At 37.4% G+C, this 16,827-nt stretch overlaps 1 protein-coding gene across 5 annotated transcripts in view; it reads right to left on the bottom strand.

The window, feature by feature from the left end:
* The window catches only part of Ash1l (ASH1 like histone lysine methyltransferase), a 158,493-nt gene that overhangs the window by 55,095 nt on the left and 86,571 nt on the right, over nt 1-16,827 (bottom strand). For 4 of the 5 annotated variants that reach the window (XM_020166163.2, XM_020166158.2, XM_020166159.2 and 1 more), the window contains one exon: nt 8,683-8,862. The exons of the other annotated variant lie outside the window; for it this stretch is intronic. In XM_020166163.2, coding sequence (XP_020021752.1) covers nt 8,683-8,862 — 180 coding nt within the window. The remainder of the gene's footprint in view (nt 1-8,682; nt 8,863-16,827) is intronic. 5 annotated transcript variants of the gene reach the window in all.

Raw genomic sequence — 16,827 nt, 5'->3', positions numbered from 1 at the left:
AACCAAAAAAACCCTTAAGCCACGAATGACTCATGTCTGTAATACCAGCTTCTCAGAAGGCAGAGATTGGGAGGATCATGGTTAAGGTCAGCCTGGGCAAAAAGTTAGCCAAGGCTCCATCTCAATCAATGAAGCTGGGTATAGTAGCATGTGCATCCTAGCAATAGGAAGGCATAAATAGGAGGATAGTAGCCTAAGTCAGCCTGGGAAAAACCAGGAAACTATATGAAAAATAACCAAAGCAAAAGGGGCTATAGGCACGGTTGTAGAGCAAATGCCTAAAACAAGGCTCTGAGTTCCTAACCAGAGCTGCCAAAATAAAACCAAACAACAAAACTCTTAGAAAAAAGAGACATCATTTAGCTAGTGGCTCACATATGTAATCTTAGCTACTCTGGAGGTACAGATCAGGAGGATCATGGTTCAAAGCCAGCCCTGGCAAATAGTTTGAGAGGCCATATCTTGAAAATATCCAACATAAAAAAGGGCTGGTGGAAGGGTTCAAGTGGTAGAACGCCTTCCTAGCAAGTGTGAGGCCCTGAGTTCAAATCCCATACCACCAAAAAGAAAAAAAAGTTAGGTTGGGGGCTGTGGGCATGGCTCAAATGGTACAATATTTGCTTAGCAAGCACAAAGTCCTGAGTTCCAACCCCAGCGCTGCCAAAAAAATACAAAACAATTGTGGCTGGCTGTGCTGGTACATGACTGTAATCCCTCAGGAGGTAGAGATGGGAGAATCCTGGTTCCAGGCCAGCCCAGGGAGAAAAAACAAGTTAGCAATGGCCTATCTAAAAAAAAAGGGGTGAGCATTTATAATCCCAGCTCCTGGAAGGACTGAGATTCAAAGTTAGCCCTTGGCAAAAACTTGAGACCTTGTTGAAAAAAATAAACTAAGAAAGAGTTGGGTTGCCCTTAACGCAGAGAAACTAAAGCAGATACCTTAAAAGCAACTGAGGCCAATAGGAAAAGGGGACCAGGAACTAGAGAAAAGGTTAGATCAAAAAGAATTAACCTAGAAGGTAACATACATGCACAGGAAATTAATGTAAGTCAACTCCCTGTATAGCTATCCTTATCTCAACCAGCAAAAACACTTGTTCCTTCCTATTATTGCTTATACTCTCTCTTCAACAAAATTAGAGATAAGGGCAAAATAGTTTCTGCAGGGTATTGAGAGGGTGGGGGAGCGAGGGAGGGGGTGGAGTGGGTGGTAAGGGAGGAGGTGGGGGTGGGGGTGGAGAAACGACCCAAGCCTTTTATGCACATATGAATAACAAAACAACAACAACAACCAAAAAATGGAGATCATGAAGAAAAAAAAAAAAAGAGTTGGGGTGTAGCTAATTGGTAGAGTGTTGGTTTACCAAGTGGAAGGCCCCAGTTTCAAACTCTAGTACTGCCAAAAAACAAAAAACAAACAAACAAACAAAAAAAAAAACAAAGGGCTGGACTACACCTATAATCCCATTACTCAGGAGGCTGAGGTACAAGGGTCTAGTTTGAGGTCAGCATGGGTTATGTGTCAAGATCCTGTTTCATAAAATAAAATAAAAACCAAAACACCTGCAACAAACAAAAGTAGGGAGTAGATAAAGAACCAAATGAAAAATGTGGTAAAAAACATGGATGCTTACAGTAAAAAACAATGAAGTGACCATCACATATATAAGAAGATGCTCAGCAGTTTCCCTTAGGAGAAAAAAATGCAAATTAAAACTCCACGGACATATTATTTCCTGCCTATCAGAATGGTAACCAGCAGTTGAACATTATCTGGGCTATAGAACAACAGGCAGGCTGGGATGTAGCTCCGTGGTACAGTGCTTGCCTAGCATGTGTGAGGCCCTGGGTTTGATTCCAGCACCAAAAAAGCAAAAGACAAAAAGACAAAAAAAACCCAAAACAAATAGGCAGGTTCACATTTGTAGGACAGTGAAAGGATATACCTCATGGAAGCAAAATTTAGCAATATTTGCAACATTTTATGCAGATGCCCCTTTACCTATGGAGTTACATCCCAATAAATCCAAGTAAACTGAAAATAGGGCAAGCAAAAAAGGTATTTTTATTTCTAACCTACTGTCCATCACAGACTACCAGCAGTGCACTGTGGATAGCTGGCTCTTTACCCTGTGATTGATCTTATGGCTGATTGAGTGCTATGGCTGGCTGCAGCTGCCCACCACCAAGAGTGTGAGTATTGTACTACACACTGCTACCCTTGGAAAAGATAAAAATTTAAAATCCAATGCAAATGGCTTCTGCAGCATTGCAATGTTGAAAAATTGGAGCCAGCATGGTGGCACATGCCTGTAACCCTAGCAGTTGGGAATCTGAGGTAGGAGGATATTGACTTCAGGATGAGCCTGGGTTATGTAGCAAGACCCGGTCTTAAAACAAACCAACCAACTCCCCCAAACCAAAAACTGTTTTGGAATAATAATAAAAATTCTGGAGATGGACAATATTAATGGCTGCAAAACAACAAAATGTATTGTTGTTGCTTTTGGTGAGATTGCACAGTCTAGAGACACAACCACTGTGTTACACCCTCATCCCCAAAGTAATATATTTAAGGTTATTGAATGGGATATGTAAAAATGATTAAGATGGTAAAATTTTAAAAAAGACTTTATGTATCTTTTAATTATACATATATTTTAAATGGATATTTTAATGAGTTTGCATGATATATTAGGTACTTTGTGGTGCTGTGACAAAATGCCTGCCATAAACAAACTAAAAGGAGGAAAGCTTTGCTCATGTTTCAGTTCATGGCTGCATATGTTTGGGCAGAACATCATGGTGGTGGGAGCATGTGAGGAGGAAGTTTTTCATCTCATGTTCTCCAGATTCTGCTTCCCAAGTAGCAGGGATTATAAACCTGGGCCACCATGGCTGGGATTGGGGTGTGTGTATGTGTGTGTGTGAGCTTCCTGACAGCCAAACACAGAGATTCCTGGAAGGAACCTTGGCATACTCTGAGGTGCGATGGAAATTCTATGCCTCTAATGACATAATGTCACTCTATACACTTTTTCATCTGTATCCTTTGTACGTATTATTTTTTTTTTGTCAAGGGAATCTCAGTATGTAGCACAAGTTGTTCTCAACTCATGATCCGTCTGCCTCCACCTCTGGAGTGCTGGGATTACAAGCATGTATCACTATGCTTGGCTGAATACCTTTTATAATAAACTAGCAAACATGGTTCTCTAAATCCTGTGAATGAACAATGGGAACCCTAATTTATAGCCAGTTTGTTGGAAGTACAGGTAAAACAACCTGGGCTTTGCAATTGGCATTGGGGGAGGGGCAATCTTATGAGACTGAGTTATCAACCTGTGGGATATAAGTCTACCTTCCTGAAAACAGTGTCAAAACTTACTGAATTAAAGGGTACCCAGTTGTGTCCACTGGAGAATCTACAGGGTTGCTTGGTCAGGAGAAACTCCCACATATTTTGGTGACTAGAGGTTTTAAGTGTTCTGTACTGTGAAAGTACAGCAAAAAAAAAAAAAAAAAAAATTTTTTTTTCTTTTTTTTTCTTTCTTTAGGAGATGGGGTTTTGTTGTGTAGTTCAAGGGCTAACTTCCTCTTGTCTCAGCTTCTTGAGTGCTGAATTACAGGTATGTGCTACTGTGCCTAGCTCAAGTTTGTTTTTTCTGGTCTGGTTGTTGTGGCGCACGCTTGTAACTCCAACTACGTAGCTGGATGGTGATTTGAGGCCAGGTGACGCAAAAGAGTAAGATCACCATTTCAAACAGCAAGCCAGGCAAGGTGGTAAATACCTCTGATCCCAGATATGCAGGAGGGGTAAGTATGTGGATCATGGCCCAAGACTGCCCCAGGCAAAAATATAAGACCGGGTATGTGAAAAATAGCTAAAGCAAAAAAGTGCTGGAGATATTGTTCAAGTGGTAGAGCATCTGCTTAGCAAGTGTGAGGCAAGTTCAAATCCCCCAGTACTCTCCTGCGCACCCCTCCCTCAAATTAAAAGCTTCTTTTTTCTTAAATCCTCAAAAGAGATATTCCATGTTCGTAGGTAGGAATGTTAAAGGATGTTAATTATTTTCAAGTTGATTGATACAGAGCCAATGCAAACCTGATTAAAATCTCAGCACATTATTGTGGAGATACGGACTAATAACTTCTAAAATTTGTTAGGTTGTTTTTTGGTTTTCTGAGACAGGGCCTAGATATATAGCCCAGGCTGGCCTCAAACTCACAGTCCTCCTGTTTCAGCCTTCAAGTGCTGGGATTACAGTATGCACCAATAGGCTCAGTTTTGATTCTACGTTTTATATGGAGATGCAAAAGACCCAGAAAAGCCAACAAGTCTCATTAAACAATGGGTAAGGGACCTAAATAGACAGCTTAATAAAGTAAGCTGCAAGTAAGAATAGAAAAAGTTATTCAACATCAAATAACCTTAGGGAATTCCAAGTTAAAATAACAAAATGCCACTACATACCTATTAGAGTAGCCAAAACCCCAAACACTGACAATATAATTGCTGGTAAGATTATGGAACAACAGGAATTCTTACTCATTGCTGATGGGAATACAAAATAATATATTCTATTTGGAAGAGTTTGGGGGTTTCTTATAAAGCTAAACATATTCCTACCACTCCTACCAGCAATTATGCTCCTTGGTATTTACTCAAAATGATCTGAAACTAACTGAGCTGAATATCCACATAAAAAGCAGAAAGTAGATGTTTATAGCAAGTTTTTTCATAAGTGCAAAAATTTAGATGCAACCAAGATTTCCTTTAGTAAGGGAAGGATAAACTATGGTATACCCAGAAAACAGAATTAAGTGATTAAATAAAAAAGCTATCAAGCTTTTTGAGACATGAGAAGACTTAAATACCAAATAAAAGAAGCCAATGTGAAAAGGATATGTACTATGATTCCAAGCATATCACATTCTGGAAAAGGCAAAACTATGGAGACAGTAAATAAAAGGAGCAGTGGTTGCCAGGGGTTGGGAGTATTGTAAGGATGAAGACGATTTTTCAGAACAGTGAATGTGACCTGTATGAACACCTATTAGAGTAGCCAAAATCCAAAACATTGACAGTATCAAATGTTGGTGAATTTGTGGAGCAACCTCTCACCTTGGAACATTTGTAGGGGAAGTTGTTCATGTATAGGGATGATGGTATAAGGAAATTCTCAATTTTGCTTTGAACCAAAAACTACTCTAAAAATAGTCTATTAATTTAAAAGAAGGTACACAAATCTACTTCATGAAAGAAATGGTATGAGATTCTGCATTCATCCTAATCTACACCCTTACATCAAAGTTTAATTTAGAAACTAGAATACTTATAAAGTATTTCAGGGGAAATGAAATTATTAGGTTATGAACCTAAAATGAGCCTGGTATAATATTAGGTTATTAAACCAGAATTATTAGATTATGCATAAGAAAGAAATTTCATTTTATTTATTATTTTTAGGATTTTTGAGACAGGTAGTACTAGGAAACTCAGGCTGTTATTGAATTCAGTATGTAGTCCAGGCTAGACTCAAACTTGCAATCTCTCTGCCTAAGCCTCCTGATTGCTGCAATTACAGGCTTGTGACACTGTAGCTGACAAGAAAGGATTTTTAATATACCAACTCTTACTCTCTGAAAAACACCATTCAGTTGTAGTGGTGAGATGTCCAAGCACCAAAGACTACAGTATTGATTTTTTTTTTTGATTGAGAAAATACTGGGTTTATTAAATATTAAATTTGTCCAATGGCAGGACCCACAACCATCTTTGATTAGCAAGGCTGGGTCAGAAATTCAGAAATGTCAGAGCCTTGTAGACTCCACCTTCCATGAAGAAGTTCCTGCGTTCTTGTAGCCAACTGAATTGTATCATCTGAAGCCCTTTCTATGTGTCCCTGAGGTCAAGGTGCCAGTCCGAACTCTGTAAATTGTCCAAAACACCAAACTCCAATTACAGCATTGATTTTTATTTTTATTATATTTTTTTATTTTATTATTTTTTTAAATTGATTTTATGTTTGGAATTTTTGCAAACATAGGTGAGTTCCTTAACTTGATCTCTGTCTTACCATTCCCATAGAATTAATGGATATTAAAGCACTTTAAAATTTAAATAGTTTATCAAATCGAGATGACATTATTACATTATTTCCAAAGATATAAATTAATTTGAGGATATGATAGCTAAGTATAATAATTATATATTTTTATAATTATTAATTTTACATGCTACATAATTATAAGTTATATGATTATCTGCAGGCTATTTCTTTATTATATCCATATGGCTCCCATGAAAACAAGCAGCATTCTATAAGCTTTAACATTACAGTTACCCAATTTTCCATAATAGGTTTATACTCAACACTAGCACATAAATCAAGGCATCTAGGAAAATGTCAGTCTTTAAAAATTGAAAAGGTAAGGAAAAAGATTTTCCCTTTATGCTTCCAGAAGGACAAAGCATTGCAAACATCTTAAGTTAAGTCCAGACAGGCACACTTATTTCAGACCTCTGATCTGTGGAACTGCATCAGGTACACCACTTTTGTTCCCTATATTAGCTAATGATGTCATCATATACTTAGGCAAGAATACAAAGTACAAAAACTAGGAGCATCATTGACATCATTGAGTAAAAGCCCAGGCATTTACTCCCTATCATTTAATAATCAGCCTTTAATTCCTTTTCATTTTATATTAAATTTTGTCATGAGTTCACATTTCCCACCACTATCCTTCCAATCTCAGGCTCACAAGGAGCTAGCATTAGTGGCATGAGCCACAAATGCCTGGCTAGAGACAGTTCTAAAACACTAGTATGGTTGATGATTCTAATCTTTTGTGCATAGTATAATTTTTTCTCCTTCTGTGGTACTTGGGATAGAACCCAAGGCATTATACATGCTGCTCTATGTCTTGTTTATATCCATAGCCCCAATTATTTTACATTTAGCAGAAACTTTATACTTAAGCTGTGTCTCCCCGACAACCCCCTGATCTCCCCGCTGGATGCTGTTACCTGGAATAATGACCATTATTTTCTAGCCTGTCTTCTGGCTAAAGTGTGGTTAAAAGTGACTCATACACTGGTCAATATATATAAGTGGGATATACTTCAGAAACCCTGGAGTTTTGAGCTGTTTTGACATATGAAAGATCTTTCGTGTGTGTGTGTGTGTGTGTGTGTGTGTGTGTGTGTATGTGTTTTATACATGCACCATCTTGCCTGGTTACTATGGTATCTATCTTTTCACATAATTTTCTCTGGCTGGAATAACCTTCTACCCTGGCAAACTACATCAAACCCAAAAAAAAAAAAACTAACAAAATTATATTCTATGGAATACTTCTTACTTGATGATAGCATGGATATCTCATTGGTGCTTTAAGAATTCTCAACTAAATCAGGCACCAGTGATTCATGCATGTAATTCTACCTACTAGAGAAGCTGAGATTGGGAATTCTCAACTAAATCAGGCACCAGTGATTCATGCATGTAATTCTATCTACTAGAGAAGCTGAGATTGGTCAGGCCAGACAAGTTTATTAGATCCCATTTCAACGAATAGCTGGGCATGGTGGCATGTGCCTGTCATCCCAAGCAACATGGGAGGATGAGACTGGGAAGTTTCAGGCCAGTCCTGGCAAAAAAAGTCTGAGATGTCATCTCAACTGAAAAAAGTGGGTGAGATGGCACACACATGTTATCCCAGCTAGAGTGGGACAGGAGGATTGTGGTCTACGCCAGTCTGGGCAAAAGGTGAGAGACCCTTTATCCAAAATAACCAGAGCATAAAGGGCTGGAGGCACGCAAGAAGCCCTGAATTCAAATCCTAGTAATACCAAAACACAAACAAACAAACAAAAAAACCCAAAACCAAAACCAAAATAACCTCAAACATAAAATCAAAATAGAATTTTCAATTAGTGTGCTTATGAAGCTATACTTTGTCAAGAGAAAGGAATATGAAGCTCTTCAAACTAAGGAGTATTCTATTCATCTAGAAAATCTGCTAATACAGCAATCAATTTAAAATGAAGGAGATTGGGAGTAATGACCCCATCACTGTATGCACATATGAATAAAAGAAATTTAAAAAAAAAAGGAAAGGAAAAAAAATAAAATGGATATCCTCATTAATGTCATTTTAGTTACACAGATAGCACCATTAGTAAAAATGATTATCTTTTTTTTTGATTAGTTAAAAAAACATATCATAAGAATCTAAACTACAGAACTTAACCTAAGAAAGTCCAAAGAAGATAAAAATCAGGCTGGGCACTGGTGGCTCATGCCTGTAATTCTAGCTACTCAGAAGGTGGAGATCAGGAGGATCATGGTTCGAAGCCAGCCCAGGAAAATAGTTTGCAAGACCCTATTTCGAAAAAACCCTTGATGAAAAAGGGCTGGTGGAGTGGCTCAAGGTGTAGGCTCTGAGTTTAAGCCCCAGTACTGCAAAAAAAAAAAAAAAAAAAAAAGATAAAAATCAGAAAATTACCTATGTATAACACAGTACAGTATCCTGAGTACAGTGAACACTGAAGTAAGACTGATATTTGTATGTATTACATTTGTACTATTTCATGATAGTTAAGGTATTCTTTTTTCAAATATGGAATAATAATAGGCATTTAAAGGAGGTCAACTCATAGATACTACTACTTACTCTGTAGTTTTATAAACGTCAGAATACAGCCCGGCTTTCTGATACTTTTTCTTTGGGGGACGTGGGGCCTTCTTTTCCCTTGGGATGAGAGAGAGCACAGGTTGCAAGGTACTCTCAGGTTCGGGAGGTTTGGCTGGGGTTTCAAGAGGACTGGGCATCTCAACTGGTGCTTCTGTAAAGCTAGAAAGGGAAGTTTAAAGATAATATTATTGTGAGAAACTTTTTCCTACAAATGATTGATTGTTTAAAAGAATCACAGCAATTAAAAAAAAAAAAGAGATGAAGACTTCTTCATTTGCCAGGAAATAACGAGAACAGACTTGTCCTTCTGACAAAAACTAAAAAATAAACTATCAGAAATGTAGAGAAAACTTAGGAAACAATTATTAGTCATTGGAAAACACTGCAATACTGGGACTCTTAAAAAAAAACAACTGAAAAAAGTGAGATGAATCACATAACCACCTTGCCTTTCTACGAATGACTATGGTGCAGGAGTAGACACCAAGAAGAGAATGGCCAAACTGACGAACTGAAAACACAGGCTGGTGGAGTGACTCAAGTAGTAGTCTGCCCTAGCAAGCATGAGGCACTGAGTTCAAATCCCAGTGTCACCAAAAAAGAAAAAAGAATAGAATATGCAGACTGAGGTAGCTACAATTTTGAATCTATGGAGAATAATTCTATAACTGAGTTTCTTAATTATACTGTTATAATACATATTACACTAAGGTGTAAATGTGAAGGGTAAAAATTCCATGTGGTTGAACGATGGATCCAAAGAACTATAAGCTAAACAATTCCTAGAGCTCACACATGCCGAGATTTGACTCACCTTTGACTAGGCAGTGTGGAAAAACACTGCCCAATACTGAGCATTCAATGGAAATCCTAGAAGGTATCATTAGTCACTGTTGTAGAGGTTAACCATCTTGGAATAAGGCTTACTTTTTTTTTTTTTGGTGGACTGGGGTTTGAACTCAGGTCTTCACGTTTGCTAGCCAGGCACTCTACCAGCCTGAGTCACTCTGCCAGCCTTTTGTTTTTTGTGTGTTTGTTGGGTATTTTCAATACAGGGACTTGCAAACTATTTGTCTGTGCTGCCTCAAACTGCAATCTTCCTGATCTCTAATTCCTGAGTAGCTAGGATTATAGATGTGAACCATCAATGCCTGGCTAAAAGTCACTTTTTTTGGGGGTGTGTGTGTGGTGGGTTTGAACTCAGGGCTTCATGCTTGCTAGGCAGGTGCTCTACCACTTGAGCCACTCCACCAGACCAGGGTATTTTCGAGATTGGATCTCCTATAACTTGTCTGGGGCTGGCTTCAAACTGCGATCCGCTTCTCCTGAGTAATTAGGATTACAGCATGAGCCATCAGTACCTGCTTAAAATGTCACTTTTAAGTTTAAGAACAATCTTCAGGGCTGGAGGGATGCTTAAGTGGTAAAGCACCTGTGTAGCAAGAGCAAGGAACTGAATTCAACTCCCAATACTGTCAAAAGAACAATCTTGAAAGCCGGACATGGTGGCAAATCCCCAGCATTTGGGAAATGGGAGGCAGGAGGATCACAACTTTGAGGCCAACCTGGGCTACATGAGTAGTTCAAGGTGATCCTGGGCAACACAGTGTAATCCTGACTCAAAAAAATAACAACATATTCAAAGGAATGCAAGCTGATCCATAAGTAACAATTATGTTTCAAGATACAATTGAAAACTTATGAAGGAAACCAACAATACCCAGCAACAATAAGGCAACATTTACAATGTTTTGTATCTAATAAAAAATTTCTACATATGTCAAAATGCAGGAAAATGTGGCTCAGGGAAAAAAAAATCCTCAACAGAAATACTCTCAGAAATCACAAAGATAGATAGAAAAGGACTTTCATTTTAATTTTTTTGGGAAACGGTGTCTCACTGTGTAGCTGTGGCTGGCCTTGAACTTATCATGTTCCTGCTTCAGCCTTGAGAGTGCCAATATTACAGGTGCGCACCACCACATCTGGTTTAGAAAAGTATTTTTAAGTATTATTACAAGTATGATCAAGAATTTAGAGGAGCTGGGCGTGGTGGTAAATGCCTGGAATCTCAGCTACACAGGAAGCTTAGACAACATAATTGTAAGTATAGAAACCCAAAGAATCTACAAACACACAAACTACTAGAACTATTGCATTTGTCAAGGCTGCAGAATCTGAGATTAAATTCAATCATCTTTCACTACCAGAGAAGAGTCAGAAACTATTGTAGCATTATTTACAACAGAAAAGCAAACCACAAACATAAATCTAATTAATATAAAAATGCAATTATTTATAAATAAATGTAAAACAAATTTAAAGCAAAAATATTAATCTAACAAAATACATGCAGTATGTAAAAATGAAAAGAGTAAGACTGACGAAAACAATCAATGATAGCCTGAATCAATCAAAAGATATACCATATCTATGGATTGAAACCATATAATTAAGATGGTCATTTCCTCCCAATTGATCTCTAGATTTAACACAATCTCAACAGAATACCAATGGAGTTTCAAAAAGAAAATGGCAAGATAATTTGCAAATTTATATGGAAATGTCAAAACTAGAAAAAAATGTGGAGGGCTTATTTGAGTTCAAGACTTGGACTGAAAGAGTGTTAGAGTGCCTGCCTTTAAGAGCAACAGACCCTGAGTGCAAACCCTAGTACCACAAAAAAACCCAAAAAACCAAAAAAACTTACTATTTAGGTTTAGTAATCAAAGGTAAATGTGGTTCCAGGTAAAGAAAAGACATGTAGATAAATGTAATAGAAGAGTCCAGAAATAGACCCATATACACATGGCCAACTGATTTAGTAAAAAATTGGTATAATATACACAATTTATTTTTTTAAACAATTTTGAAGTGTACAATTCAGTGAAATGAAGTACATTCATACTGCTGTATAATTATCACCACTATACATCTCCAGAACTGTTTCATGACCTCAAACACAAACATGAAATGTGAAAGAAAAATTTATCTTTTTACCTTCCAACACATGATAATCATTATTCTACTATCTCTGACTCTGCCAACTCTAGGTTCATGTAAGTGGAATCAGCATGTTTGTCCAATGTGCTTGGTTTATTTCACTTATAAAATGTGAAATAAGATTTATACGTATATGGCATGTATCAGAATTTTATTTTTTGTCAGGATGAATAATTATTCGTTGAATGTTCACACCACATTTTATTTAACTATTTTCTGATAAATCTTTGGGATGTTTTTGCCTTTTGTCTTTTGTAAAAACAAAAAATTCTGTTATAACCAATGGCATCCAAAATATTTGTTCAAGTCGCCTCTGAGTTTTTTTTTTTTAATTCATTTATTCACATGTGCATACATTGGGCCACTTCTCCCTCCTACCCCCAAGTTCTTTTTAAAATTTTTTTTCCTGTGGTACTTGGGTTTGAACCCACAGCTTTGGGCTTGCTGGGCAGGCACTCTACTGCCTATGCTATACCTCCAGCCCCTTGCTCAGAAGTAGAATTGCTGAGTCACATGATAATACATTTTTTTTAACACCTGCAATACTGTCCACAGTTCTGTAAATTTTACACTTTCATCAGTATTGCACAAGAGTTCCAATCCCTCTCCAATACACCTTCTGTTCTGTTTAAAAAAAAGACAAAACACACACACACACACACAGGCATGCATCAAAATGGATATAAAACAGTCCCTTGTGGTTTTGGCTTACATTTCCCTCATGATTAGTTATTACTAGCCATTTGTATACCTTCTCTGAGGGAAAATGTCAATTTCTCTTTGCATATTTCTAAATGGGTTCTTTTCTTGTTGAGTTTTAGGAATATAAATATTAACCCCTTATCAATATATGATTTACAAATATTGTCTCTCATTCTGTGGGGAGTGTTTTCACTGTCTTGGTGGTGCCCTTTCATGCACAAAAGATATATTTTTTCTTTGATGGTACTGGGGATTGAACCCAGGGCCTTGCACTTGCTAGGCAATCACTCTTCTATTTGAGTCATACTGCCAGTCCACTTTGCTCTGGTAATTTTGTAGATACAGTCTCATGAATTATTTGCCCAGCTGTCCTGGAACCACTATCTTCCCAATCTCAGACTCCCAAAAAAATAGGATTATAGGTGTGAGCCACCGGTGCTCAGCTTTCCCTTATCTTTTGTATGAAGAGTTTTGGATTATTCGTTTAAAGGTTTGCTGATCCATTTTGAGTTAATATTTTTTGGTGCTTTTTTTTTTTTTTTTTTGGTCCTGGGTTTGAATTCAGGGCCTACACTTTGAGCCACTTTGCTCACTGGGTTTTTTTTCCCAAGATATTTATAATTCTTTTTTTTCCTCAAGATAGGATCTCAAGAACTATTTCCCTGTGCTGGCTTTGAACCACAGTCCTCCTCATCTCCGCCTCTCCAACAGCTAGGATTACAGGCATAAGCCACTGGCACCTGACTTATTTGGTGTTTTTGAGATAGGGTCTCCCTATGTATCCTAGGCTGGCCTGGAACTTGTATGCCAGCCCAGGTCAGCCTTGAACTTGCACTCCTCAGGCATCAGCTTCCCCAGTGCTGGGATGTAGCATGTACCCAAGATCCAACTGTTTATTTAGGTACTGAAGCTTGAACTCAGAGCCAACACCTGGAGCTACTCTACCAGCCCTTTCTTTTTAAAATTGTTTTATTATTCATATGTGCATACAACACTTGGGTCATTTACCAGCCCTTTCTTGTGAAGGTTTTTTTTGAGATAGGGTCCCACAAACTATCTGCCCAGCCTGGCTTTGAAACACAATCCTCCTGATCTCTACCTCATGAGTAGCTAAGATTACAGGCATGAGACACTGGCACCCAGTTCCAATTGTTTATGTTTTTTTAAACATGAAGATACTCAGTTTTTGCATCACCAAAAGACTATCCTTCCCCAAAGAATGGTGCTGACAAACCCAGGGCCTTGTGAATGCTAGGCAAGCATTCTATCACTAAGCTATATCTCCAGTACTTGGTTTTCTGGGACAGGGTTTTGCTAATGTAGCCCATGCTGGCCTCAAATTCACAACCCTCCTGTCTTAGCCTCCCAAGTGCTAAGATTATAGGTGTGTACCACTATACATGCTTGGTTTGTTGAAGTCATTTGATCATGTACTAGAGGGTTTACTTTTGGGTTCTCTACTCAGTTCCATGGGTCTTTATGTCTGTCTTTATGCTTGTATTATAAAATACTTGTCTAGTGTAGCTGTGTACAAGTTTTGAATTTGAAATGTGAGTCCTCAAACTTTGTTCTGTTTCAAGATTGTTTTGGTTAGTTGGAATATTCTGAGGTTCCATGTGAATTTTAGGATGGATTTTTCTATTGAAGCAAAAATGCCATTGGCATTTTCATAGAAATTTCCCTGAATCTGTTTATTACCTTGGGTAATATACATAGATCTAACATCTGATCAATGTAAGTCTTCTAAGCCATGAACACAGGATGTGTTTCCACTTAGTTATTCATTTGTTTATTATTATTTTGAGACAGGGTCTTGCTATGTAGTCCAGGTGGAAGTCATGATCTTTCTGCCTCAGCCCCCCATGAGCTAGTATTAAAGGAATGGGCTACCAGGCCAGGTTTCAATAAATTTATGTCTTCTTTAGGTTTGGTCAGCAAAGTTTTGCAGGTTTCAATGTACAAGTCTTTTATCTTCTTGCCAAAGTTTATACCTAAGTATTTTATTGAATTTAATATTTTCTTAATCTCCTATTTGTACTGATTTTTAGTACATAGAGCAAAAATGATTTTTGTATGTTGATTTTCTATTCTCAACTATTAAAATCATTTAGTAGTTACAGGAATTTTTTTGGGGGAAGCTTTAGAGCCTTCTACCTTTTAAGATGATGTGATCTGCAAAGAGATTATTTTATTTCTAAGTTTCCAATGCAGATGCCTTTTACTTATTTTTATTGCCTGAATACTCTGAATAGGAATCTCAATACTATGTTGAATAAAAGTGGCAAAAGCTCCCAGTCTTATCATTAGTGAATGTGTTAGCTGTGACTTTTTTCACAATCTTTATTATGTTGAGGTAGTTTCTTTCTATTCCTGCTGCTGAGATTTTATCATGAATATGTGTTAGATTTTGTCAAATTTTTTTTGTATCTGTTCATATGATATGATTTTTCTTCTTTAGCTTGGAAGTGTGATTGATTATATTTCCTTCAAATACTAATAGGCTTTGCATACATGGGGTATATCTCACTTGGTCATGAGATTTATTATTTTTATTTTATTACATTTATAATTTTTTCACTGTTGTCCTTAGCAACCAAATTAGTTTCTACTCGTGTCTTAGTTCATGTTCCTTCCCTTGCCCCCTGCTGTGTTTTCTGCTTTCCCCATATATATCAATTTTTCAACCTTTGCTTTTGGACCACATGCTTGAAAATCATGTTGGGAGCTTGTCAGAAATGCTGCGATGCAGATGAGCAAAGACCACATGCTTAGCAGGTATGAGGTCCCAGCACCAAAAACAATCAATCAATCAAACAACGCAAAAGTGAGAAGGAAATTTCTATTAAGAACTTCATAAAATTCCTAGTGAGCAAGTCTGTGACAGATACTTTCCTAACTTTGTTGATCCATGACATACTACCGGGAAACCCTTTTTACAGGACTACTGTTTTCATCCTATGCAGGCTCTGAGACCCTAGAGTAGACTGTTACTCTTTGTCCTCATTCCAGAGTCAAATTTCCTGACTTGACTTAGTTTTCAACACTCAATTCAGGGTCATGTGAGGTCACATGGTCACAAGGCCATGCTGTGAAGATACCTCCCAAAGGCCTTAAGACTGAATTTTTGGCTTTCTGAGGGAGATGCGGTTTGTGGATGCAATGAAGCTCTATTCCTATCCCTCTTGCTCCTGACTCACCACTGTTCGCTCTTACTGAGGAGTAAGTCAGTCGGGAAGCCTCACTGCAGGCACTGCTTTTAATGATACCAGAAAAAGAAAAAAAAATCAAAGGTGGAGTTTCACCAAATTAGTTACCCATACCAGTTGCAGCGTGAAGTCTCTGAGAAAGTGTGTACTGATTTGATCAGACATGCAAAGGAACAGAATCTCAAAGCGAAAGAACCTGTTTGCATGCCTCCCAAGATCTTTGAGAATCATTATAAGAAAACACCTATAATGAAAGTTTCAAGACATGGACTCAGTTCCAAATGAAAATCCAAAAGTGATTGATTTATATAGTCCTTCTGAGATTGTTAGAGATTACTTTCATCAGTATTAAGCCAGGACTGGATGATGAAGTCACAACTGCAGATGTCAAAGTCAACTGTTTTAACAAATTATCATTTAAAAAAAACCTGAATTTTTGAAGGAAAAAAAGGCAAGAGATAAACACAGCCTTTTAAAAATTTTTCCACCAAGTACTAGGTATTGAACTCAGGGCCTCTAGCATGCTATGCAAGTGCTCTACTACTTGAGCGTCACCCAACACTTTTGATTATATTTTGTTTTTATTAGATAGGATCTTGCTAACTTTGCTGAGGCTGCCCTCAAACTTGTGATCCTCTAGCCTCCAACAACTCTGGAATAGCTGGAATTATGGGCATATACTACCATACCTGGCTTTTAACTCTTTGTATTTTTAAGTATGGTTTTTATGGCAGTGTTTTTTTTTTTTTTTTTTAGCTTGTTGTGATTAACAAAAATGATGTAAGCCCCAGCATTCCCTCAAAATAAGCCAGTGTATCATCTTAAGGTACTTATTTTTTTAGATTCATCCCTATTATTGCCTATCAGCTGTAATCCATTAATTTTTATTACCATGTCATAGTCTAGTAGGTAAAAAACTAAAATTTATTTGCCCTCTTTGCCTGTTAATTTGGGATGCTTCCTTTATTTTATTTATTTATTTGTGGTACTGGGGTTTGCTAGGCAGTCACTCTACTGCTTGAGCTATTCTGCCAGCTCATGTTTCCATTTAAAAAAAAAATAAATTATGACCATTTAAGTTGCTATTTTTCTGAATTTTGCTTTTCTGCTGCCCCCTAGGCCAACAGTCTTTCTAAAATATCTAGAAGAGACTTGGCATTTAAGATTTTCAATATATATGTTAGATACCAATAATTTATGAATGGTATGTCTT

This window comes from Castor canadensis, chromosome 11 (assembly GCF_047511655.1).
Source record: "Castor canadensis chromosome 11, mCasCan1.hap1v2, whole genome shotgun sequence".
Taxonomy (NCBI): Eukaryota; Metazoa; Chordata; class Mammalia; order Rodentia; family Castoridae; genus Castor; species Castor canadensis.
This window is presented reverse-complemented; position numbering and strand designations above follow the sequence as displayed.